The 25,052-nt window shown below is 36.1% G+C and overlaps 1 protein-coding gene across 3 annotated transcripts in view; it reads left to right on the top strand.

Annotated features, from left to right (window-relative positions):
* Nucleotides 1-25,052, top strand: part of LOC101492749 (alpha,alpha-trehalose-phosphate synthase [UDP-forming] 1-like) — a 46,038-nt gene that overhangs the window by 17,038 nt on the left and 3,948 nt on the right. For all 3 annotated transcript variants that reach the window (XM_027330908.2, XM_004515546.4, XM_012711880.3), the window contains 8 exons: nt 331-431; nt 1,148-1,335; nt 2,263-2,380; nt 2,820-2,987; nt 3,063-3,185; nt 3,272-3,365; nt 3,452-3,582; nt 3,687-3,785. In XM_027330908.2, coding sequence (XP_027186709.1) covers nt 331-431; nt 1,148-1,335; nt 2,263-2,380; nt 2,820-2,987; nt 3,063-3,185; nt 3,272-3,365; nt 3,452-3,582; nt 3,687-3,785 — 1,022 coding nt within the window. The remainder of the gene's footprint in view (nt 1-330; nt 432-1,147; nt 1,336-2,262; nt 2,381-2,819; nt 2,988-3,062; nt 3,186-3,271; nt 3,366-3,451; nt 3,583-3,686; nt 3,786-25,052) is intronic.

Below are 25,052 nucleotides of genomic sequence, written 5' to 3'. Positions count from 1 at the left end.
ACCTTTTCAATGAATAACTTCTTGCAATATTGTCAATCATCGGCATTATGAAGTTATAAAGCTTAATTTTATGTCTTAAATTTAAAGCTCTTGTTTAGAAAAATGATTCTTAAGGCTCTTTGTATACCATGGAATTTTAGAGGTAAATCACAGGGATCAGATATTAAGTTTTGCAGTAAATTGGTTCATTTTTCTGGTTTGTAGTTTCACTTCATGTAATGCACACAGAAAGTTACAAGAGTTTGGAACTGATTTGAGAAGTTATGACCTGAGAGTCTGAGATTGTAAGTTTTCTTCTAATCGTATTCATACCCACTATGTTTTACACAGATGTAGCGCTAGTCACATCTTTAAGAGATGGAATGAATCTTGTCAGCTATGAATTTGTGGCGTGCCAGGAGAAAAAGAAAGGGGTTCTCATTCTTAGTGAAGTAATTACAGAAACTTATTATTATTCTTATTATTTACATTTTACTTCATTTTGTCAATTCAAGCTATGTTAAGTTAGAGTTATTATGTAATAGACATGTAATTTCAAAAGGTGTTAGAATTGGTCCTGGCAAAACTGTATTGAATTATCCAGTTTAGAGATATAAAACCAATGCTGAGTTTTTTTATTTGACAGCTTAAGCTTTTAGGATAGTGTGTTTTTGACATGGTATGTATGCTATGACCAAGTTGTCGAGATTTAAATCCTTGCTGCCTACATTCTTCCAAATTAAAGTTCAATTTAATTGCAAGATGGATATCGTGGCTTGTGTATGAGGTATAAGCTTTAAGTAGAATTGCTCCTCTTCTTGAGACGTTGTAGAGAAAATATAAATTTAAAAATTGATTCTTGCCAATTATCTTCTAGGGAGAAGAGTGAAACACAAAGGGAAATGTTGAGTTTGTAGTATATATATCGTCCATTTGATATGCTATGATAATAACCGTCATAATCAATTATTCAAATAAAGTTACGTTTTCTATTGCTAAATCAATCTTTTTACTGATTTTTTATTAAACTTTCACCTTTTATGTGTTTTAAATAAATGAAAGGTATTATGTTTCATCTTTTTATAGTTCCAATACTGATATATAGAAATCTTTCATCTGTGGTATAGATAAATTAATATTCGCCTGATATTTGGTATGCTTCTTGTAGTTTGCTGGTGCAGCCCAGTCTCTTGGTGCTGGGGCGATTCTTGTCAACCCCTGGAATGTTACAGAAGTTGCTACTGCAATTGCCAGGGCTTTGAATATGCTACCTGCGGAAAGAGAAAAGAGACATAAGCATAATTTTCTTCATGTCAAATCCCACACTGCACAAGAATGGGCAGGAACTTTTGTAAGGTATGCATATTAGTTTTTGGATTCATGTGTTCTATGTTTTTTTACCTGAGCGCCCATTTCCATCGCCCCCTACATCTACACATAAATCATCATCTCGTAACACCAATTTATAAAATGTACAATTGCTTTATCTCTGTTTATCGAATTTGAATTTGTTTTCTTGTGTAAAAAAATTGTTTCCTTTACATATGAATTCACCTAAAACTACTAATCTTCGTTTTGTGCATTTCCAGTTGGTTATCACTTTGTTCCTTTCTTGTTCCAATTCCTTATTTAGTTTTTAAACATTACTCTACAAATTCATATGGGGTGATGGTGACATGTTTGTCATGATTAATCAATCTAACCGTCTCAATCCAACAATCAGGGGATAGAGTTGAAGAGAGGCAGTTTACGAAAGAAAACATAACACGTGAATCCTAATAAAATTGGTATAATCAATTTTAATTTCAAGATAGCATCTGTACTTTCTTGACAGTAAGGATTGAGTGATTGTAAAAGGTGATGTTTCTATTTTTGAAAAAGTGTGAACCATGAGATAGAGGATGAGAACAAATGCAGATAGCAAGTATACATAAAAGACAAGGTGCCAAATGTGCAGCTTAAGGAAAATAATTCTCAACCGGTCATTTTAATTAAATGGTGGATACGTACTCCTCTCATCTCTCACAATAATATCTTCTCTCATTTGATACATGCCTCTGAAGGCTTCTATTGCCCGTGATAAATCTGCAAATATATGCAGCTAGTATCATGCTTAAAAACGATGGCTGTTTATTTATTGCTTCTGCATGATAAAAATATTAGAAAGACATGATGATGTGTGATTGTAATTTATTAACCAAAATATGTAAGTAAAGAAATACATCTCTTGCTTTGATTTTCAGGAAGATCCACATTACCTTATGAATCTTTTAATATTTGCAGCGAACTAAATGATACTGTTATTGAGGCACAACTAAGAACAAGACAAGTTCCACCTCCGCTTCCAACGGAGATTGCGGTTAATCGTTATTTGCAGTCAACTAATCGATTGCTCATTTTGGTATGCTGTCTCACATTGAAGTTCATGACTTCTCTGAAAGTCTTTGAATTTGAATTGCATACATACAGATTTTTTATTATATTGGCAATAAATTAACCATATAACATTTCCAAAATAAGAAAAAAGTAGAGGGAAATTATAATTTATGGAAGGTTAAATATTTTAGTTGTTTTGTTATGAGAATATGTATTTTGTGAGCATAAAATATTTTTCTATCATCAAGTAGTGTTTTTGTCATTGACTATTTTCTTGCCCCATCACAGGAAACTTGGTCTGCCACTAATTACACCTACTAAAGCGAAACAGTTATTATTGAAGAACATTTTTCTTTTTGTTCTTTTAGAATGTTTCACTAATAATAAGTCATGACCTAGCATCTATTATGGATTATTGATTTCCTGCAGTAACATTTGTACTGAGACTCGTTATTCACATACAGGGATTCAATGGAACTTTAACTGAACCAGTTGAGAAAACAGGTGATCAGATTAAAGAAATGGAACTTAAGGTGCATCCAAAATTGAGACAACCATTAAAAGCACTTTGCAGTGATCCAAATACCACAGTAGTTGTGCTTAGTGGAAGTGGTAGAAAAGTCCTAGATGATGTAAATTTTGGATCATTACTTGTTTTTCTTTGTGAATTGTTATATGAATCCACTTGTAACGTTTTCCTATAACAGAACTTCAAAGAATATGACATGTGGTTGGCAGCAGAAAATGGAATGTTTTTACACCCTTCAAAGGGTGAATGGATGACAACAATGCCGGAGCATCTGAATATGGAATGGGTGGACAGTGTGAAGGTGATCAACTCCTGACTTTGAAATGTCAATTCTTTTGAACTGATTTCCTTCATGTAATTGACTAAATTTCTGATCCTGCGTTTCAGCATGTTTTTGAGTACTTCACGGAAAGAACACCTCGTTCACATTTTGATTTTGAAGAGAGGGAAACTTCACTTTTATGGAATTACAAATATGCAGGTGCTTGAATTGTTCATATGTAGATTTTGATCTTTTGGGTTTCCATCTGTCTTTCCTGTTACTGATGATTCTTTTATTTCAAGCAGATGTTGAGTTTGGAAAACTTCAAGCAAGAGATATGCTGCAACATCTCTGGACAGGTCCGATTTCTAATTCGTCGGTTGAAGTTGTTCAAGGGAGTCGATCTGTTGAGGTTAGAGCTGTTGGTGTTACAAAGGTAATCTCGTGTTTCTAATAACTGACTTTCACTGGGTTGTATTTTCATAAGAATTTTTTTGTACATATTTAAATGTTTACTCAATTTTTTTTTGTTATAATCAGGGAGCAGCTATTGACCGAATCCTGGGTGAGATAGTTCATAGTAAATCCATGACATCGCCAATTGATTACGTTCTTTGTATAGGACATTTTCTTGGGAAGGTGAATTTTACTTTCATTTATAATCATTGTTTTTTGAAACATATTTTTATTATATATTTTTACCTCTGTTATATATATTCCTCTTAATCATATGCCCATAACATGCAAGACTTTTTAGTAATTGTTAAGTTGTATGCTGCATGTTGAAAGTAGAAGTCAGACGGATGATAAAATTATGCTGTTTGCGGTGCAGTTTGGATCGATTTTCAAGACAAAAGTTCATGCCGCTTAAATTAGATCGATTTTTAGTTGATTTAAAACACAATTTATATATTAAAGTAATAAATTATATGAAAATTGTTAAATGCGAAGAAAAATATTGAGAGACATGTTGAATAATCCGTGTGTTTCAACTACACAACGGAAGTTCTTTATATAGACTATGAGTATTAAACAAACATAATGACAAAAATACTTATAGACAAGAGTACTTACATACAGGAATACCAACAGCCTATCTATTTTATTTACATACTAATAAATATTTTAACACTCCCCCTCAAGCTGGAGCATATAAATCAAATCCACTCAGCTTGTTATATATATAACTAATTCTAGGACTTGTAATGACTTTGTAAAATCATATGTCAATTGATCATTGGAATTGACAAAGTTAGTGATGATGTTGCGCGATTCGATCTTTTCCCTAACAAAATGGTAGTCTATCTTCATATGTTTAGTCCTCTCATGAAAAACAAGATTCGAGGCAATGTGTAATTCAACTTGATTATCACACATTAGTGTCATTGGGTTGGCCTCTTCAAATTGAAGTTCTTTCAGTAACTATTTCAACCAGATGAGCTCACATGTTATTAGAGCCATGGTCCAGTATTCTGCGTCAGCGCTGGATCTTGCAACAACATTTCGTTTCTTACTCTTCCACGATATTAAATTTCCTCCGACAAGTACACAATACTCGGAAGTGGATCATCTACCAATGGGTGAGTCTGCCCAATCGACATCTGAGTAACCAACTGTATGAGTATGTCCTCTATTTTCATAAATGAAACATTTTTCCATGTGCACTTTTGATGTATTTAGGAATCCAGATTACAACATCCATATGTTCTTGGCAAGGAGAATTTAAGAACTGGCTTACCACACTAACAACAAAGGAAATTTCAGGACGGATGACTGTGAGATAGTTTAATTTTTCAACCAATCTCCTATATCTTTCTCAATCTGATAGAGGCTCTCTCTGATTAGGTAGGAGTTTGACATTTGGATCTATTGGAGAATCAAATGACTTGACATTTAATAGACCATTTCTTCAAAAAATATCCATAGCATATTTTCTTTGTGAAATTTCAAGGCCATCCTTGGATTTGGCTACCTCAATACCCAAAAAATAACGAATTTTACCAGGGTCTTTAGTCTGAAACTAATTTGAAAAATGTTGTTTCAACTGGAGTATTTCTTGCTTACCACTATCAGTTATAACAATGTCATATAAAAAAACAATAAGAGTGATGCAACCTTGGTCTGAGTGACGATAAAATACAAAGTAATCGACCTCACTACGAATCATAACAAACTCTTGTACTACTGAGTTGAATATGCCAAACCAAGCTCTAAGAGAATGTTTACCATAAATAGACTTGTGTTGCCGACAAACCATGGTGGAAGGCTCCCCTTGAACAACAAACCCTGGTGGTTGTTCCATATAAACTTCCTTTTCAAGATCATTGTGCAAAAAAACATTTTTAATGTCAAGTTGATGGTGAGGTCAATGTCGAATTGCTACAATGGAGAAAACCAGTATGACAGATGCATTTTGGCATCAAGTGAGAAGGTATCGCTGTAATCCAACCCAAAAATCTGAGTATATTCCTTGGCCACCAAACGAGCCTTATATCGATCAATCTTACCATCAGGGCCAACCTTCAATGTATAGAGTCTACGACAATCAACTAAAGACTTCCCATGAGGTAAAGGAACCAATTCTCAAGTACCAGTGCTTTGTAGAGCACACATCTCATCAAGCAGTGCTTGCCTCCACTCAGGCGGGATAATGCTTCACCTGGAGTTTTAGGAATAGAAATATAAGACAAAGAAGACAAACAAATGTAATGCAAAGGAGAAAGATGACGATAACACAAATCAATATAATGAGGAGATGGATTACGAGTTGTGTGAATATCCTTACGCAAATCAATGGAAAGGTCATGCTCAAGTGGCAGGGGAGGATCTAGAGGTGGCGTAGGAGGAGAGTGTTTAATGGGAACAAGAACAGGCACATCAGATAGTGGGCGACGATGTTGATATGTTTTTAGTGGTCGCGGAGGTTGGGGGTAGACTCGACAAGTTTGATAGGAATACGAGTAGGCGGAATAGGGATAACTACCTGAGGAGGTTCAAGATTAATGTCCTGATGGGGCTCAGTAGCTATACGGGTAGATTCAAAATATGGTAGAAACTCAAAAAATGTTACATCGACTGATATAACGTATCAGTGTAGTGTAAGAGAATATCACTGATAGCCCTTTTTGGACCGATGATATCCAAGAAAGACACACTTGAGTGATCGAGTTGACAATTTTTTCAAACTGAGAGATAAATTGTGAACAAAACACGTGGACCCAAAGACACGAGGTGGTAGTGGGTGAAGAGGGGTATGAGGAAAGAGGACTGAATGAGGGATATTGCCATCAAGGACATAAGACGACATAAGATTGATGAGGTACAAATAGAAACACCATATTGAGTTTAAATTTCTTGAAAAAATTGCTCAAAAATGGAAAACAGTTCAACTTTATTTTTCATTAAAAATAACCACGTACAACGAGAGTAATCATCAATAAGAGTAACAAAATACTTAGACTCTGAAGTAGATACAGTACGAGAAGGGAGCGAACGTCAGAGTAAACTAAAGCAAAGGGAGACAAAATTATTTTAATAACTCGATCAGGAAAGTTATTGCGGATGTGTTTCCCTAACTGACACAACTCACAATGTAAAGTAGAAAACTTAGACAAACTAGACACCAGTTTTTGAAGTTTGGTAAGAGACTTGGATGTCCTAGCTGAGCATGGACAGTATGAGGGGAATCTATGGCTGAACACGTTTGGAAGATGGAGAAAGGTAATAGAGGCCTTGAGACACACATCTGACGGCAATCATTCGTCCCAAACTTTGGTCCTACAGGGTAACATTATCATTAGTGAAAGTAATAATACAGTCATGGGACCGAGTCAATCGACTAACTGAAAATAAATTAAAAGGGCATCCAGGTACATAGAGAACAAATGCAACTGAGATGGAATGGAGAATTTGGACAATGCCAACTCCTTGAGACCGGGTTTGAGTGCCATCGGCAAAAGTTATAGTAGGAAAAAATCAAATGTAGAGAGAGAAGAAAAGAGACCTTTATTATCAGTGACATGATTAGACGCACCAAAATCAAGAACCTAAGGTCAAAGAGAAGATGGGTGCGAGAGATAAATAGATGAATTACCGGTATGTGCAACCGAAGTAGGAGAACTAGAGTTCAGATGACTTTGAACCCACCAGAGGAATTCTTCATAATTTGCTGGGGAGCCTTGTCGAAATGGTTTAGCCTTGTCGGTAAAGAGTGTCGGAAAACCCGTATGAACTGAACAAATAGGGGCTATTTGTACTGGAACTCGTATATTCGCAACTTGAAACTTAAAACTGAAGGCAAATATGGAATCAGAAGGCTGAGGCGAGTGCCACTGAAGAAGCGGCGCCGTGAACGACTGCCAAACGCTTCGTCACGTGCGGTGGTTGGAGGTCGGGCGTGAAGAGGGAAGACGCGTGGTAACGCGTGCATGGCATAATGACGACGCGCGTGGAGGGTTGGGCCGATATGGGTTGTACGACTTTGATGGAGTGATCGTTCGTCGAAAAAAAAACGTCGAAGACAACAACGACAATGACGGCAGGGTGCAGACGGATGGACAAAAATTGAGGGAACAACGTAGCAAAGGCAGGGAGGAGGAAACCGGATTGAGAACACGGTTTGCTGAAAAATAAATTTCACCGGAGACAGTGAGTCTACTGGGTAGTTGACGATTAGGGTTGTCTCTCAACAAGCTCTGCATACCATGTTAAATGCGAAGAAAAATATTGAGAGACATGCTGAATAACCCGTGTGTTTCAACTACACTACATAAGTTCTTTATATCGACTATGAGTATTAAACAAACATAATGACAAAAATACTTACAGACAAGAATACTTACAGACATCAATACTAACACTATATCTATTTTATTTACATACTAATATAATATAATGCAAGACTTTTTAGTGTCTGTTAACTCGTCTAAATCGTTAAGTTGTATCCTGCATCTTGAAAGTAGAAGTCAAACATATGATAAAATTATGGTGTTTGCGGTGCAGTTTGGATCGATTTTAAGACAAAAATTCATGCCCCTTAAATTGGATCGATTTTTAGTTTATTTAAATTACAATTGATAAAGTATTATTTTAATTCTAATAATATAAAATTATATAAATGTAATAACTTATATAAAAATATTAATATAATACACTAAAAATTAATATTATGGAATAACATTGATAGGTTATGTTTGAAATAGTAATAAAAATATATCAAATTAAACAAATAAATATAATTAAAACAATCAAATAATAGTTTAATATTATATCTCATATTAATAAAAAATAATTAAATATTAAAATTTATATATTTGGTTGGATTCGGTTTTTAAAAAAGAATCTGAAATCCGGTCCGATTTGTGCTGTTTTCACAAAAGAAAATCCAAACACATTCAATAATATTTTTTGTGTGATTTTTATTTGATTGGTTTGCGGGTTTTTTTAGATCGGTTTAGATGTGGACACCCCTAGATTGACTAAGCTGAACAAGGTAGGGTGAAAGTCCAATAAGTTTAGACCTTTTGGACCATATACCCCTAAGCTTAGACTTCTTAGGCCCAATATGTTAACACTCCTCCAATTGGACATGTGCAAAAAAATCTAATATAGTATGAGAATTCAATATCGTCGGCCTAATAACCGATATTGATCCATAAAACAAAAACATAAAAATTCAGAACTAAAACTTAAATGGGACCTTGAGAACCAACAAGTAAAAAAATAAGAGAGGTAAGTGTAGCCACACATCCTGACCCAGTTGAGGACAATCCTAAAAGAAGGAAAAAAAACCCTCTATATTTTTTAGGTCTCTAATATTCCAAATATAACCCATTTGTATCCTCCAATCTAGATGAGATTTCTCTGGATTGACTGATTCAAAACGTTACCTATATAAACAGATTTTAAAACACTTCATCTTTTTAAATAAGCTAACTTAAAACCCCCTAAACATTACCTTTTTTCACGGAATTTGTGTTTGAATACACAATCTTATCATCCATTGACGATTTCAACACTATTGTCGTTTGGAAGCAAAGATATTGGAGGCAGATGATATTAATAGTTGTCTGTTGATGCCATCGATCAATTGTATACGAATTATATGTTTTTAAGTTTTATAGATGATATTGATAGTTATCTGATGATGCCTTTGATTAATTGTATATAAGTTATATATTTTTATGTTTTATAGATGATACTGCTGATAATGTTAGTTGTCTCGTGATGCCACTGATCAAATATACGTACCGATTAGTCCATTGGGAGGTATATACGTACGGGTTAGTCCATCCGTAGGTATATAGTAACATTGCTGACACATGATAGTCCCTAAATATCATCGTGAATTAAGAAGAATGGTTGACAAGGTTTTTAGGGTTGAGGTGGGCTGGGGTTGCGTGAATAATTGGATAGATGACAAGTTTCACATTGAAACAAGTTCTGATTTTTCTTGAATAATGTAGGAATTTTTTTTTTCATTCAAATACATAAAATTTGGGTGACCTAGTCTATATTGCCACAAAATTGCAGAATTCTCATTACTTGTAGGAACTGTTGCACAAGAGTTGGCCTTGGATTCTATTTTCGACTCTTCAACTTGGAGTATATATAGTCCAACACATTCTTTAGTATTTCTAATTGTCCTCTTCAACTTCAAAATATGAAATCCACATAGGTTATGGAAGAATTTAGTAGCACACTTCAAATTTTTGTTAGTTTGTTGATGGAGAACAAGCTACAATAAAGTTTAGGACATAAAGTACTGAATTTAGGGTAATATTTTGTGAGATAACGATTGAACCTTTACCCATGACCTTAGAAACAGTACCATTAACTATCCCATCTGTACACTTATTTTGACTTATAGAATAGCTATCGAACACAGTTGAATCTCCTATCATGTGGTCAAATGATCGAGTCAATAATCCACAAGTTTTTTCCTTGCTGGTGTTTAGGACATACTTGTGCAACTTGTTTGCTGGAGCATTTTTTTGTAAAGCTTTTATTTGCTCCTTGCTGAATAGGGGTGAATCAGATTTTAACTATCCCATCTGTACACTTGTTTTGACTTATAGAATAGCTATTGAACACAGTTGAATCTCCTATCATGTGGTCAAATGATCGAGTCAATAATCTACGAGTTTTTTCCTTGTTGGTGTTTAGGACATACTTGCGCCACTTGTTTGCTGGAGCATTTTTTTGTAAAGCTTTCATTTGCTCCTTGCTAAATAGGGATGAGTCAGATTTTACGTCAACAATTATTTTCTCTATTATCCCGATTTCTAGGCTGTTTCGCCTCTGTGGGCCTACCATGAATTATCCAAAATGTGTCTTTGGTGTGACCTGGTTTTTTGCAGTGGTCACACCAGGGCTAAGCCTTCGACGGATGAGGCTGTGATGGATTTCCCAAGCATCACTTTTCTCTTGCCCTCTTGAATCTCCTCTTCAGCCAAACCATTGGTTTAACCTTCTGGTTTGGTTTCTTCCATGGGTGGCATCCTTAGTTTGAGGAATGGTTCAGCTCTTGTGCTTTGATACCATGCAAAAATATGTGGTATTTTTTAATTGATAATAAAAACTGATACAAGGGAGGTATATATTGAATACAAGTAATTGAATATGTGCATTAATCTACCTTGAAAATTAGCGGCAAATAATGTCCTATCTATGTTGTAATTATTGCATTAAAATATAGAAAAAGGGAAATTAGAGTAGTTAAAGTAGTTATGAGTTAAGGTAGGAAGTAAGTTAGTTAGTTAGGTTAGTTATATTTTTGTTTTGGTAGTTAGAGTTTGTTACGTAGTTGCTTTTGAATCATTTCCCTTTTATACCTGTATGGGACATCTATAAATAAAAACTTCCTCTCCTTTTGAACATGTTGAAAATAAAAAGTCTATAAGTATTCTTGTCATTATGTGTATTTACCACATATAGCCTATATAAAGAAATTCTATTGTGTAGTTGAAACATATGGGTTATTCAACATGTCTCTCACTATTTTCTTCGCATTCAACATGGTATCCAGAGAATATTTAGAGACAACCCTAATCGCAAGCATCCCAGGAGTACTCTGCAATTCGTGATCAAATTTTAGACTTTACTACTATTTCGGATATGTCTAAACATCTAATTGAACACTCTATTACTTCATCTTCGGGTGACACTGTTGCCCTTGCATCTCTAGGACATAATCAGAGTCGTTCTCGTGGAGGAGCACCCAACTCTAAGCCTCGTCCCAAATATGAGCATTGTAATCGGCTTGGACACACTATTGATAGCTGTTAGAAGTTGTATGGTAAGCCTTCGCCTTCGATAAATGCAACTCAGCTTGATCCTTCTGCCACTATTCATACTACACCATCTCCACAAGGCTCCTCAGTAAATTATGAAGATTTCTTCTAGTGCGTTTAGAGTTATCTAAACTCTAGTTCTACTACTTTGGTTGCACACACTGGTAATTCATCTGTTTACCTCTCACTCATCTTCTCTTGTCCTTTGGGTTCTTGATTTTGGTGCGTCTTATCACGTCACTGGTAATAAAGGTCTATTTTCTTCTCTCTCTAAATTTGGTTTTTTTTTCCAACTATAACTTCTGTTGATGGCACTCAAATCCGGTCTCAAGGGGTTGACACTGTCCAAAATCTCCCTTCCATCTCAATTGCATCTGTTCTTTATGTACCTGAATGTCCTTTTAATTTACTTTCATTTAGTCGATTGTCTCGATGCCATGACTGTATTATTACTTTCACTATGATAACATTACGCTGTAGGACTAGAGTTCAGGACAGACGTTTGGCGTCAAATGTGAGTCTCAAGGTCTCTATTACTTTTCTCCATCTTTAAAGACATGCTTTGCTATAGAGTCACCTCATATAATCCATGCTCCGCTAAAAGACCCAAGTCTTACCAAACTTCAAAAACTAGTACCTAGTTTGTCTATATTGTCTACTTTACATTGTGAGTCGTGTCAGTTAGGGAAACACACCAATAATAATTTTTCTGATTGAGTCAATAAAAGAGTTTCGTCTTCCTTTGCTTTAGTTCATCTAACGTTTGGGGTCCCTCTCGTACTGTGTCTACGTTAGAGCCTAAGAATATTTTTTTACTTTTATTAATGATTACTTTCGTTGTTTGTGGTTATTTTTAATGAAAAATAGAGTCGAACTGTTTTCTATTTTTGAGCAAATCAAGAAATGAAAACTCAATTTGGTGTTTCTATTCGTATCTTAAGAAGTGATAATGCTCGAGAATATTTGTCCCATTAATTTTACAATTTTATGGCTTTCAATGGTATTCTACATCAAACATTATGTTGTCATACACCTCAACAAAACTGGGTAGCCGAACGCAAAAATTGATATCTCATTGAAATAACACAAACGTTACTTTTCCATGGTAATGTTCCATTTCGTTTTTGGGGATGTAGTCTTAACGACATGGTACCTTATCAATCGTATGTCGTCTTCTGTCCTTGATGACAATATCCATCATTCGATCCTCTTTTCTCATATCCCTCTTCATCTACTACCATCTCGTGTCTTTGGGTCTACGTGTTTTGTTCATAGTTTATCTCTTGGTTTTGACAAACTATCAGCTCGATCACTCAAGTATGTCTTTCTCGGATATTATGGTCCCAAAAGAGCTATCGTTGTTATTCTCCTACATTACACCGATACATTACAATAGTTGATATTATCTTTTTTGAGTCTGTACCATATTTTGAACCTACCCATATAGCTATTGATCCCCATCAGGACATTAATCCCGAACCTCCACAAGTAGTTATCCTTATTCCGTCTACTCATATTCCTATTGAACCTGTTGAGTCTGCCCTTAATCTCCACGACCGCTACAAACATATCATCGTCATCGCCCACTTTCTGTAGTGCTTGTTCCTGTTCCCATTACAAACTCTCCTTCGACGCCACCTCAACATGACCTTCCCATTGCTCTTTGAAAGGATATTCGCACAACTCATAATTCGTCTTCTCATTATATTGATTTATGTTATCATCGTCTTTCTCCTTTGCATTACACTTGCTTATCTCATGTTGCTATTCCTAAAACTCCAAGTGAAGCATTATCCCACCTTGAGTGGAGGCAAGTAATACTTGATGAGATTGTGCTCTACAAAGTAGTGGTATTTGAGAACTGGTTCTTTTACCTCATGGAAAGTCTTTAGTCTGTTGTCATTGGCTCTATACGGTGAAGGTTGGCTCTGATGATAAGATTGATCGATTTAAGGCTCGTTTGCTGGCCAAGGGATATACTCAAATTTTTGGGTTGGATTACAGTGATATCTTCTCGCATGTTGTCAAAATGACATATGTCAGATTGTTTTTTTCATTGCATCAATTCGACATTGACCTCTCCATCAACTTGACATTAAAAATGTCTTTTTGCACGGTGGTCTTGAGGCATAAGTTTATATGGAGCAACCAACAGGGTTTATTGCTCAAGGGGAGTCTTCCACCATGGTTTGTTGGCTACACAGTTCTCTTTATGGTTTTAAACAATCGCATAGAGCTTGGTTTGACATATTCAACTTGGTAGTACAAGAGTTTGGTATGATTTGTAGTGAGTCCAAGGGTGCATCTATTTTATTGTTTATGTGGATGACATTGTTATACTTAGTAGTGATTAGCAAGGTATACTCCAGTTTAAATATCTTTCAAATCAATTTCTGACTAAAGGCCATTGTAAACTACGCTATTTTTTGGGTATTGAGGTAGCCCAATCCAAGGATGGCCTTGTAATTTCACAAAAAAAATATGCTATAGATATTCTTGAAGAAACAAGTCTATTAAATGCTAAATCAATTGATACTCTTATCGATATAAATGTCAAACTCCTACCTAATTAGAGGGAGCCTCTATCAGATTCAGGAAGATATAGGAGATTGGTTGGAAAATTAAATCATCTCATAGTCATTTGTCTTGACATTTTCTTTGTTGTCAGTGTGATAAGCCAATTCTTAAATTCTCTTGGCCAAGAACATATGGATGCTGTAATCCAAATTCTTAAATACATCAAAAGTACACATGTAAAATGTCTCATTTATGAAGGTAGAAAATATACTCAGATTGCTTGTTACTTAGATGCTGATAGACGATCCACTTTTGGGTATTATGTACTTGTCGGAGGAAATTTAATATCTTAGAAGAGCAAGAAACAAAATTTTGTTGCAAGAGTCAGCACTAAGGCAGAATACTAGGCCATGACACTAGTAACATGTGAACTCATCTGGTTGAAACAGTTATTAAAAGAACTTCAATTTGAAGAGGTCAACCTAATGAAACTAATATTTAATAATAAAATTGTATTGAAAATTGCCTCAAATCCTGTTTTTCATGAGAGGACCAATCATATTGAGATAGACTACTATTTTGTTAGAGAAAAGATCGAATCGGGCGACATCAACAATAGTTTTGTTAATTCTAATGATGAGTTGGGAGATATTTTTACAAAGTCATTGTGAAATCCTAGAATTAGTTATATATATAACAAACTGGGTGCATTTGAGTTATATGCTCCAGCTTGATGGGAGTGTTGAAAATAAAATAATAGTATGTAAATAAATAAAAAGTCTGTAAGTATTCCTACTCTCTGTAAGCATTATTGTCATTATGTGTATTTATCATAAAAGTCTATATAAAGAACTTCCGTTGTGTAGTTGAAACATACATGTTATTCAATATTTATCTGAATATTTTCTTTCCATCCAACAAAACGAATGTTTGGGAAAATTATAATATTTTTATTTGGTATTCTTGTTGAAGGTTATACTTGCCCTTGAGGAACATATTTGGTCTTGTGTATCTTGCAATTAAAGAGATTATCTCCTATCATTTTCTATCTTTATTTTAAATAGTTCTTTCTCTAAATCTTAAGAATCCAAGTTCTAGGTTCCTAACATTTTATTTAAGCAATAAACGCATCCATGTTCACAAACCAAGATGTGTAAACTCATTGAACTTTTTTTGAAATTCTCTTAACAAAACAAATTTAGATATAAAATCTCTGTGATAGTGTTTTTTTTTTTGAAATTGTCCAAGTCATAAACTTGTAGAGATTGGTCAATTCAAATATGTTATTTATGCAATAAACACATCAAGATTGACAGATTCGAATGTGTAAACTTGGTGATTTTTTTTCAAATAACTAATAGATTTTACGATTCTTATAAAAAATTGCTAGATTTTACAATAACCAAATTAAAATGTAACGAGGTAAAAATTATAATTATAATTAAAATGTTTCATGACCATGCATAACCAAAATATTTCATACATAAAATCCCTCATAAAGAGCCATTCACAACCAAAATATTTCATTGAAAGAAAAGCTAAATACATATATGCCAGAGCTACTATGTCTTCCGTACACATCTCCTTCTCTGATATTAAAAGGCGCCACATGCTTCTTCGAGGATATGCTTCTTCGAGGATATGCTGGACAATTTTCCAAACACGATCAACGCACAGTCTCACCCTTGGAAATCATGTCCAATGTCAAGTCTGTGATTCTCGCATCTTGTCAATTAAGAGATGAAAGTTAAAGGTCTCTATTGTGAATCATTTGTTTGATCTAACGCATGCCCTACTTCTTCAAGCTTTGAACAATCTCGATATTGGGCGGAGACTTTTTCCACAATTTTCTTCCTTCGACGATTATTGATCATGACTCTTTTTTCTTTCTTCGTATTTTTAAAATTCAGCCTGATTATAGTGATTTACTTATTTTTGGATGTATGTGTATTTGTTCACATACCTCCATTTGAAAGACATAAGCTTGGAGCATTGTTTTCTCAATGCGCATTTATGGGCTATAATCAGTATCATACGAACTTTGTGTGTTATGATGTTTCTAACTAATGCTTTCACATTTCTAGGAATGTGATATATTTTTATAATCAATTTATGTTTCACTGTCTTTCTCTTGCCATGAATGATATTGCTATTATTCCCAACTTTTCTACTATAACTGAATCTATAGAACGTTTTAAACCAGGAAATGTGTATGTTAACAAACAACATGTTATAACCCCTCGACGCTGATCCGCCACCTAATCCTGTTGTGGTTGCACTACGAAGTTCTAGTGGAGCGTCTCGTGCACTAGATAGATATTCACCAGACATGTGTAATTCCTAACATTCTTCTTTGTCTTTTGGCTGCATGTTTCTCTAGCATATCTGTTCCTACTTGTTACTCACCTACTGTTAAAGTCGTGTGTTGGATAAAAACAATGAATGAAGAACTTCAGGCTTTTCAATAGAATTTCTCTTGTCCTCCTCATATCAAACTCAGACTGCAAATTTGTGTATTTTATTAAATTGAATTTTAATGGGTCCTTCAATTGGTACAAGGCTCGATTGGTTGCCTTTGGAAACAAACATGAATATGAAATTGATTATGATGGGACATTTGCATCGGTAGTCAAAATGACAATTGTTCGCACTATACTCTATCGTTACTTCTAATGGGTGGACTCTTCATGAAATTGATGTGAAAAATGCATTTCTTCATGGTGATCTCATTGAAAATATTTATATGACTCCTCCTCAAGGTCTATTTTCTTCATCTCATAGTGTGTGCAGCTCAAACGCTCTTTATATGGTTTGAAACAAGCACCTATAACATGGTTTGAGAAATTTCATTCTACTTTACTTTGGTCCTCTTTCAGTCTGTGTCAGTATGACTCCTCTTTATTTATTTATCTCACATCTACATGCATTATTCTACTCCTCCTTTATGTTGATGACATGGTCATTACTGTATTTGATCAGGCATCCATCGAGGAACTTAAACATCAATTACAAACTACATTTCATATGAAATATCTTGGTAACTTGCAGTATTTCCTTGGACTTGAGGTTCATTCTACCTCTAAGGATATATTTCTTCATCAACATAAGTATGTGACATACTTTATTTCTATGGCGGGCCTCCAATAAGTTATTCTGGTAGATACTCCTCTTGAGGTTAATGTGAAATATCATCGAGATTAGGGTGACCTGTTGTCAAATCCTTTATTGTATTGGTAACTTGTGGGTAGTCTTAATTATTCGACAATTACCTGACCTGACATATCATTTGTTATTCAACAAGTAAGTCAATTCATGCACTCTCCTCGCCATCTTCACTTGGCAGCAGTTCGTCGCATAATACGCTATTTGCTAGGTACCTCTCAATGAGGGCTCTTCTTTCTAATTGGCACAATTCCCAAATTGATTACCTATAGTGACACTGATTGGGTTGGGTGTCCCAACACTCGAAAATATGTCACCTGTTGGTGCATGTTTCTCGGTTCTTCATTGATATCATGAAAAATTAAGAACCAAACAAGTGTCTCTAAATCATCTATTGAAATATAGTATTGTGCCATGTCTATTGCTTGTCCTGAGATAATTTGACTTCGATGTCTTTTGGCTGGATTTGGATTCCCTCAAACAGAGATAACGTCTCTCTAAGCTGACCATACAAGTGCTATTCAAATTGTTGCAAATCCTATTTTTCATGAGCGCACCAAACATATTGAAGTAGATTGTCAATCTATCCATGAGGCCCATGAAAATCAAGTTATATCCATCCCTCAGTTTCAAGTTGCAGACATTTTTACCAAAGTTATTCCTTGCCTGAACCATCAGTTTCTAGTTAGCAAATTGATCCTCTTTGACCAGTCGCATCAATTTGAGGGGGGAATGTGAATCATAAAATAATATTAATTTGTAATTATTTTTATCTACTTTGTTAAAATAAGTTAGACAAATCTATATTTGAGTTGAAACTCTAAATTTGTAATTATTAGAAGTAAATGTTGTAACTATTATTTTATTATTTTTACTGAGAAATACCAAAGAAAAAGGTATCAAACGTTTAGTTTGTGATATCTAATGTCACCTCTTTGCAAATGCTGACAATAGACCAAAATCAATATTGTCTCAGCCCGTGTGAGAAGCACATGACAGACCAATGGTACGAAATATGTTCATAAACCAGTCTTCATCTGTCATCATGTGTACAAATGTGATCTCTGACCATGGGTAATTAACTTCAATGCATCACGGTGCTGAAAAGAATAACTTTAATAATAATAATCAACTATATATACTATATATTGCTCAATATTTAAACAAAATGTGTTTGAATATTTACCTATTCAACCTATATGCGGGTCGGCACAACGTCATGAAAAGATCCCAACAGTGACCCATCCTGCAGGCCCCCAAGTAATGATAAAACACGAGGTGGTGGTGGCATTTCATGTTTTACCTCTTCTGCTTGTGTCGGTGCCTGTGAACTTTGACCTCTCTCATAAACTCGTTTTGCTTGATGCTCTGCATGAACAGAGACATGAGTTAAAATCCTACCATGTCTGATATTTGAATCTGGAGGATCTCTGTATCACTAAAACAAAGGAAAAATGCAAAACAATTTGAACTAATTATTAATAAAACCATAAACTAAGCCATGAAAAGAAAATTTGAAACCTAGTCTGAATGGATCAATTTGGACACTGTAAATTAGAAAAAATTGCAAATGGAAAAATGAAATAATGGTAAATGACACTTACCTCTTGATTAGGACTTATACATGAGAAAAATGTAATGTTTTGAAGGTTGATTTGATGGAAAACCAAAAATTTGAGAGGATTTTGAGAATTCGGGCATTTTTTGAGTGTTTTTGAGTTTTGATTTTGAAAAACGCAGCAATGAGGAAGAACAAGGCTGCTTGAGCATCAGAAAATAGTTTATAGTGATTACTTATCCAACTCTCCATATTTGCTCATTTTAACCAAACTATTGGAGGGTGGATGGAGAAACACGGGTGGCGGATGAACATTCTAACTGGAACTACTAAAGCCCGACACACAAACACTCCTTCAATTGGGCCCTTGCTAAATATATAACACTTGCACACAAACTTTTTTAATGTGATAAAACGATAAATTGAAGCATAAACTTGTTAACAATGAAAAGAGGAAGAAAGAGGAAGAAGAGAAAACAACCACTCTAGGGTTTCATATCATATAATAAACCAAAACTGAAGTTAATAGGGTTACAATGAGTATATATAGAGGAAAATAGAAAATATCTAAAATACCCTTACTACTAATATATAATAATATTATCTAATATCTCCCCTCAAACTCACGATGCATTAACATGGAGCATCGAGAGTTTGTCAACTAAAAAACGGAAACGTTTAATGGAATGCATCTTTGTGAACAAATCAGCAATCTGTAAAGAAGAAGGGACAAATGGTAGAGTAATAGTTCCATGCTGAAGATGATGACGAGTAAAATGACAATCAATCTCAATGTGTTTGGTGCGTTCGTGAAAGACCGAGTTGTGAGCAATTTGAATAGCACTCTTGTTATCACAGTGCATCGGAGTTGGCTCAGCAAGAGAGATACCCATATCAGACAAAAGCCAACGCAACCAAATTATTTCAGCGGTAGTGGATGCCATAGCACGATATTCAGCTTCTGTAGAAGAGCGAGAGACAATGTCTTGTTTCTTACTCTTCCAAGAAATAATAGTCTCCAAGAAAGATACAAAACCAGAAGAGCGAGAGACAATGTCTTGTTTCTTACTCTTCCAAGAAATAAGAGAGTCTCCAAGAAAGATACAAAACCCTGTGGTGGATTTACGATCAGTGGTATCACCAGCCCAATCAGCATCAGAATAAGCTCGTAACTTCAATGAGGATGACGATGGAAAGAGAAGACTTTGAAATTGAGTTCCTCGAAGATAACGAAGAATCCGAAGAACTGCTGCCCAATGTACTGTAGTGGGGGAGACAACAAACTGACTAACAACATGAACAGCATAAGCAATGTCAGGTCTGGTAATCGTAAGATACACTAAGCTGCCAACCAAAGTACGATACAAAGTGGAATCTGGTAAAGGAACACCATCCGAGGGAGCATATTTTACATTCAACTCAAGAGGAGTATCTGCTGCTCTAGTATCAGAAAGACGAGCCTGATCAAGAATGTTGGCAATGTACTTGGATTGAGAAAGAAGGTAGCCTCTAGGAGAGTAGGCAACTTCAATCCCCAAGAAATAGCGAAGAGTTCCCAAGTCCTTCATCTCAAACTGTTTGGCTAACTGCAATTTCAACTCATTAATTCCACTAACATCATCACCTGTAATAATCATATCATCAACATATAGAGAAAGTATAATGCGACCATGAGTGGTGGACCTTATAAACAATGCAGAATCATGTTCACTAGAGCGAAAACCAAGAGAAGTGATCACAGTAGAGAATTTCTCAAACCAAGCTCGAGGAGCTTGTTTAAGACCATATAGAGCCTTTTTTAACTTACATACTTCCCCTGGATCATGAGAAACTCCTTGTGGAGGGACCATATAGACTTCTTCATGAAGCTCACCATTTAAAAAGGCATTTTTGACATCCATTTGGGAAATATGCCATTGACGAATAGATGCAACTGCAATAAGAGTACGAATAGTGGTCATCTTGGCTACAGGAGCAAAAGTTTCTTCATAATCCATACCATATTGTTGAGAGAAACCCTTAGCAACAAGACGTGCTTTGTAGCGCTCAACTGACCCATCAGACTTAGTTTTGATCTTGTATACCCAACGAGACCCAATAGCACGTTTTCCAGGAGGAAGAGGTACTAATTCCCAAGTGTTGGTTTTGTGCAATGCAGATAGTTCTTCTGCCATAGCCTGCTGCCAAAGAGGATCAAGAACAGCCTCTTTATAGGAAGAGGGCTCAGACAAACTGTGAATAGAGGTTAAGAAAGAAGCAAACGAAGCTGAGTAAGTTGAATAGACAAAATCAGGTAACTGAGTAGACTTACGTTGACGAGAAGGGTAACGAGGAGGATCAACAATCGCAGGAGGTGGTTGGACAGCCGGGGGGACAAGAGGGATGTCATCATGTGGAGTAGTAGTATTTGTCCTGCAATTCTCAATAGTACAATCACTAGAAGCGCTATCATTAGGACCAAACGGATCAATATGGGTTAGTTCAGAACTCTTAGTAATCTGCGAATCAGAGGAAACAGAGTAAAAAGGAATGTGCTCAAGAAAAACAACATTACGAGATACATAAAGTTTTCTTGCATGAGGATCATAACAACGATAACCCTTTTGACCATCCCCATAACCAAGAAAAACACACATGGCTGAACGAGAAGACAACTTACTGCGCTCTACTTGAGGGCGAAGAACAAAACAAGTAGAACCAAAAACTTTCAAAGAATAGTAATCAGGGGTAGAAGCATATAATTTTTCAAAGGGAGACAAACCTGATATGATAGAGGATGGAATTCTATTAATAGCATGAACAGCAGTAAGAACTGCTTCTCCCCAAAACTCACTAGGAACTGAAGCGGACAACAAAAGGGAACGAGCAGTCTCTATAATGTGACTGTTGAATAAGAGAAAATGAGAGAGACATATGGTAAAACCGTGTGTATGAACTACACAACGGAGTCTATTTTATATAGGCTCAAGGCAATAAATACAAAATTAAATATGGGAGATATTATCCCTATTTACATGATATGTAATAAATATAAATATATTTTCAACACTCCCCCTCAAGCTGGAGCATATAAATCATATGCACCAAGCTTGTTACATATATAACTGATTCGAGGACCTCTCAGAGACTTAGTGAATACATCTGCCAATTGATCATTGGAATTAACAAAACTAGTGGTGATGTCGCCTGATTCGATCTTCTCCCTTACAAAGTGACAATCTATCTCAATATGCTTGGTCCTCTCATGAAAAACTGGATTAGAGGCAATGTGCAATGCTGCTTGATTATCACATATTAATGTCATTTGTGTTGCCTCTTCAAATTGAAGCTCTTTGAGTAACTGTTTCAACCAAATGAGCTCACAAGTCACTAATGCCATAGCCCTGTATTCAGCTTCAGCGCTAGATCTTGCAACTACACTTTGTTTCTTACTCTTCCAAGATATTAAGTTTCCTCCAACAAGTACACAATACCCAGAAGTGGATCGCCTATCAATGGGTGAGCCTGCCCAATCGGCATCTGAATAACCAACTATCTGAGTATGTCCTCTGTTTTCATAAATTAGACCTTTTCCTGGAGCACCTTTAATGTATTTCAAGATTCGTATCACAGCATCCCAGTGTTCTTGACAAGGAGAATTTAAGAATTGACTTACCACACTGACTGCAAAAGAAATGTCTGGACGGGTGACTGTGAGGTAGTTTAATTTACCAACCAATCTTCTGTATCTCCCTGAATCTAAAAATGGCTCCCCATGATTAGGTAGAAGTTTGACGTTTGGATCCATAGGAGTGTCAACCGGTTTGGCATTCAACAAACCTGTCTCTTCAAGAATATCCATAGCATATTTTCTTTGTGAAATTACTAAGCCGTCCTTAGATTGGGCTACCTCAATACCCAAGAAGTAGCGGAGCTTGCCAAGATCTTTAGTTTGAAACTGATGAGATAAATGTTGTTTCAATTGGAGTATGCCCTGTTGATCACTACCAGTTATGACAATATCATCTACATAGACAATCAAGTAAATGCACCCTTGGGTTGAGTGACGATAAAAAAGAGAATGATCAGCTTCACTTCGAATCATGCCAAATTGTTGCACTACTGTGCTAAATCTACCAAACCAAGCTCGAGGAGACTGTTTAAGACCATAGAGAGACCTCTGAAGTCGACAAACCATGGTAGAGGACTCCCCCTGAGCAACAAACCCAGGTGGTTGCTCCATATACACTTCTTCTTCAAGGTCACCATGCAAAAAAGCATTTTTAATGTCAAGTTGATGTAGAGACCAATGTCTGATGGCTGCAATAGAGAGGAGTAGTCTAACAGAGGCCATCTTAGCCACAGGGGAGAAAGTATCACTGTAATCGAGGCCAAAAACTTGAGTGTACCCTTTTGCTACCAAACGAGCTTTAAAACGATCAATCTTACCATCAGGACCAACTTTCACCGTATAAAGCCAACGACATCCTACTAAAGACTTTCCCGACGGTAAAGGAACCAATTCCCATGTACCACTACTCTGAAGTGCACACATCTCGTCAATCATTGCTTGTCTCCACTCTGGGTGAGATAAAGCTTCACCTGGAGATTTAGGAATAGAAACAGAAGACAGGGAAGACAAACAAGTATAATGCAAAGGAGAAAGACGATGGTAACTCAAGCCAATGTAATGAGGGGATGGGTTACGAGTAGGACGTATACCTTTACGAATAGCAATAGGAATATCAAGGGTCGGATCCGATAAAGAAGGAGGTGGCGGTGAAGGAGCGTCTGGAGTGACCTCGGTATCAAGAACAGGTGTAGGGACATGTACAACCGATGGTGGTTGACGACGACGATATGTCTGAAGAGGTTGTACAGTTGGAGGATCAACAAGAGGAGTCTCAAGTGGGACAGTGGGAGGGGCCACAGGAGGTGTCTCAGGTGGGGCATACGTAATAGGCTCTAATGGTAAAAGAGAAGGTGAAATAGACTTTGGTAGGTCCAGAGGAATAGTTGCAGACAAAGGATCAGGAAGCGACTCATAGTATGTAACAGACTCAAAAAATGTGACATCAACCGATATGAGATATCGTCGAAGAGTAGGAGAATAACAACGATAACCTTTTTGGGACCGATGATAACCCAGAAAGACACATTTTAATGATCGAGCTGAAAGTTTGTCAAGACCAGGAGTGAGATTGTGGACAAAACATGTAGATCCGAAGACCCGAGGAGGAAGTGAGTGAAGAGGGGTACCAGGAAAGAGGATCGAGTGAGGGACTTTGTTATCAAGAGCAGACGAAGGCATGCGATTTATAAGATAGCACGCCGTTAGAACAGCATCGCCCCAAAAGCGAGATGGTACATTACCATGAAGAAGGAGAGTACGAGTGGTTTCAATAAGGTGCCGATTTTTGCGTTCGGCTACCCCATTTTGTTGAGGTGTATGAGCACAAGATGTTTGATGAAGAATGCCGTTAGAGGTCATAAAATTTTGAAATTGATGGGACAAATATTCACGGGCATTATCACTGCGCAAAGTGCGAATGGATACACCAAATTGAGTTTTAATTTCCTTATAAAATTGTTCAAAAATAGAAAATAATTCAGACCTATTTTTCATTAAAAATAACCACGTACAACGGGAAAAATCATCGATAAAGGTAACAAAATATCTAGACTCAAGTGTGGAAATAGTACGAGAGGGACCCCAAACATCTGAGTGAACTAAAGCAAATGGGGAGGAAGCTCGTTTATTAGCTCGATCAGTGAAATGACTACGAGTGTGTTTCCCTAATTGACACGACTCACAATTTAAGCTAGATATTTTGGTTAGATTAGGTACTAATTGTTGAAGTTTGGGAAGACTCGGATGACCTAACTGAGCATGTATAGTAAGAGGAGAATATGTGGTAGGGCACGCTGTTGATGGGTTTGAGAGATAATAAAGACCATTAGACTCACATCCGACACCAATTTGTCGTCCTGATATTCGGTCTTGCAAAGTAACATTGCAATTAGTAAATGTGACAACACAGTCATGAGAACGAGTCAATCGACTGATAGAAATTAAATTAAATGGGCATCCAGGCACATAAAGGACAGATTTAACTAACAGAGTAGGGAGGATTTGGACAGTGCCAATCCCTTGAGACTGTGTTTGGGAACCATTGGCTGAGACTATCCTAGGTAAATAACCAGATGTTGAGAGGGGAGAAAAGAGTCTTATTACCAGTAATGTGATCAGATGCACCAGAATCGAGAATCCATGGGCTATGAGAAAGTGAGATGCAAACAAGTGACTTACCACTTTGTGCAGTTGAAACAACGGAACTCGAGTTTTGACAATACTCTAACCACCAAAGAAAATCTTCATAAGTAGCCATAATCAATAAG

Source organism: Cicer arietinum, chromosome 7 (genome assembly GCF_000331145.2).
Source record: "Cicer arietinum cultivar CDC Frontier isolate Library 1 chromosome 7, Cicar.CDCFrontier_v2.0, whole genome shotgun sequence".
Taxonomy (NCBI): Eukaryota; Viridiplantae; Streptophyta; class Magnoliopsida; order Fabales; family Fabaceae; genus Cicer; species Cicer arietinum.
This window is presented reverse-complemented; position numbering and strand designations above follow the sequence as displayed.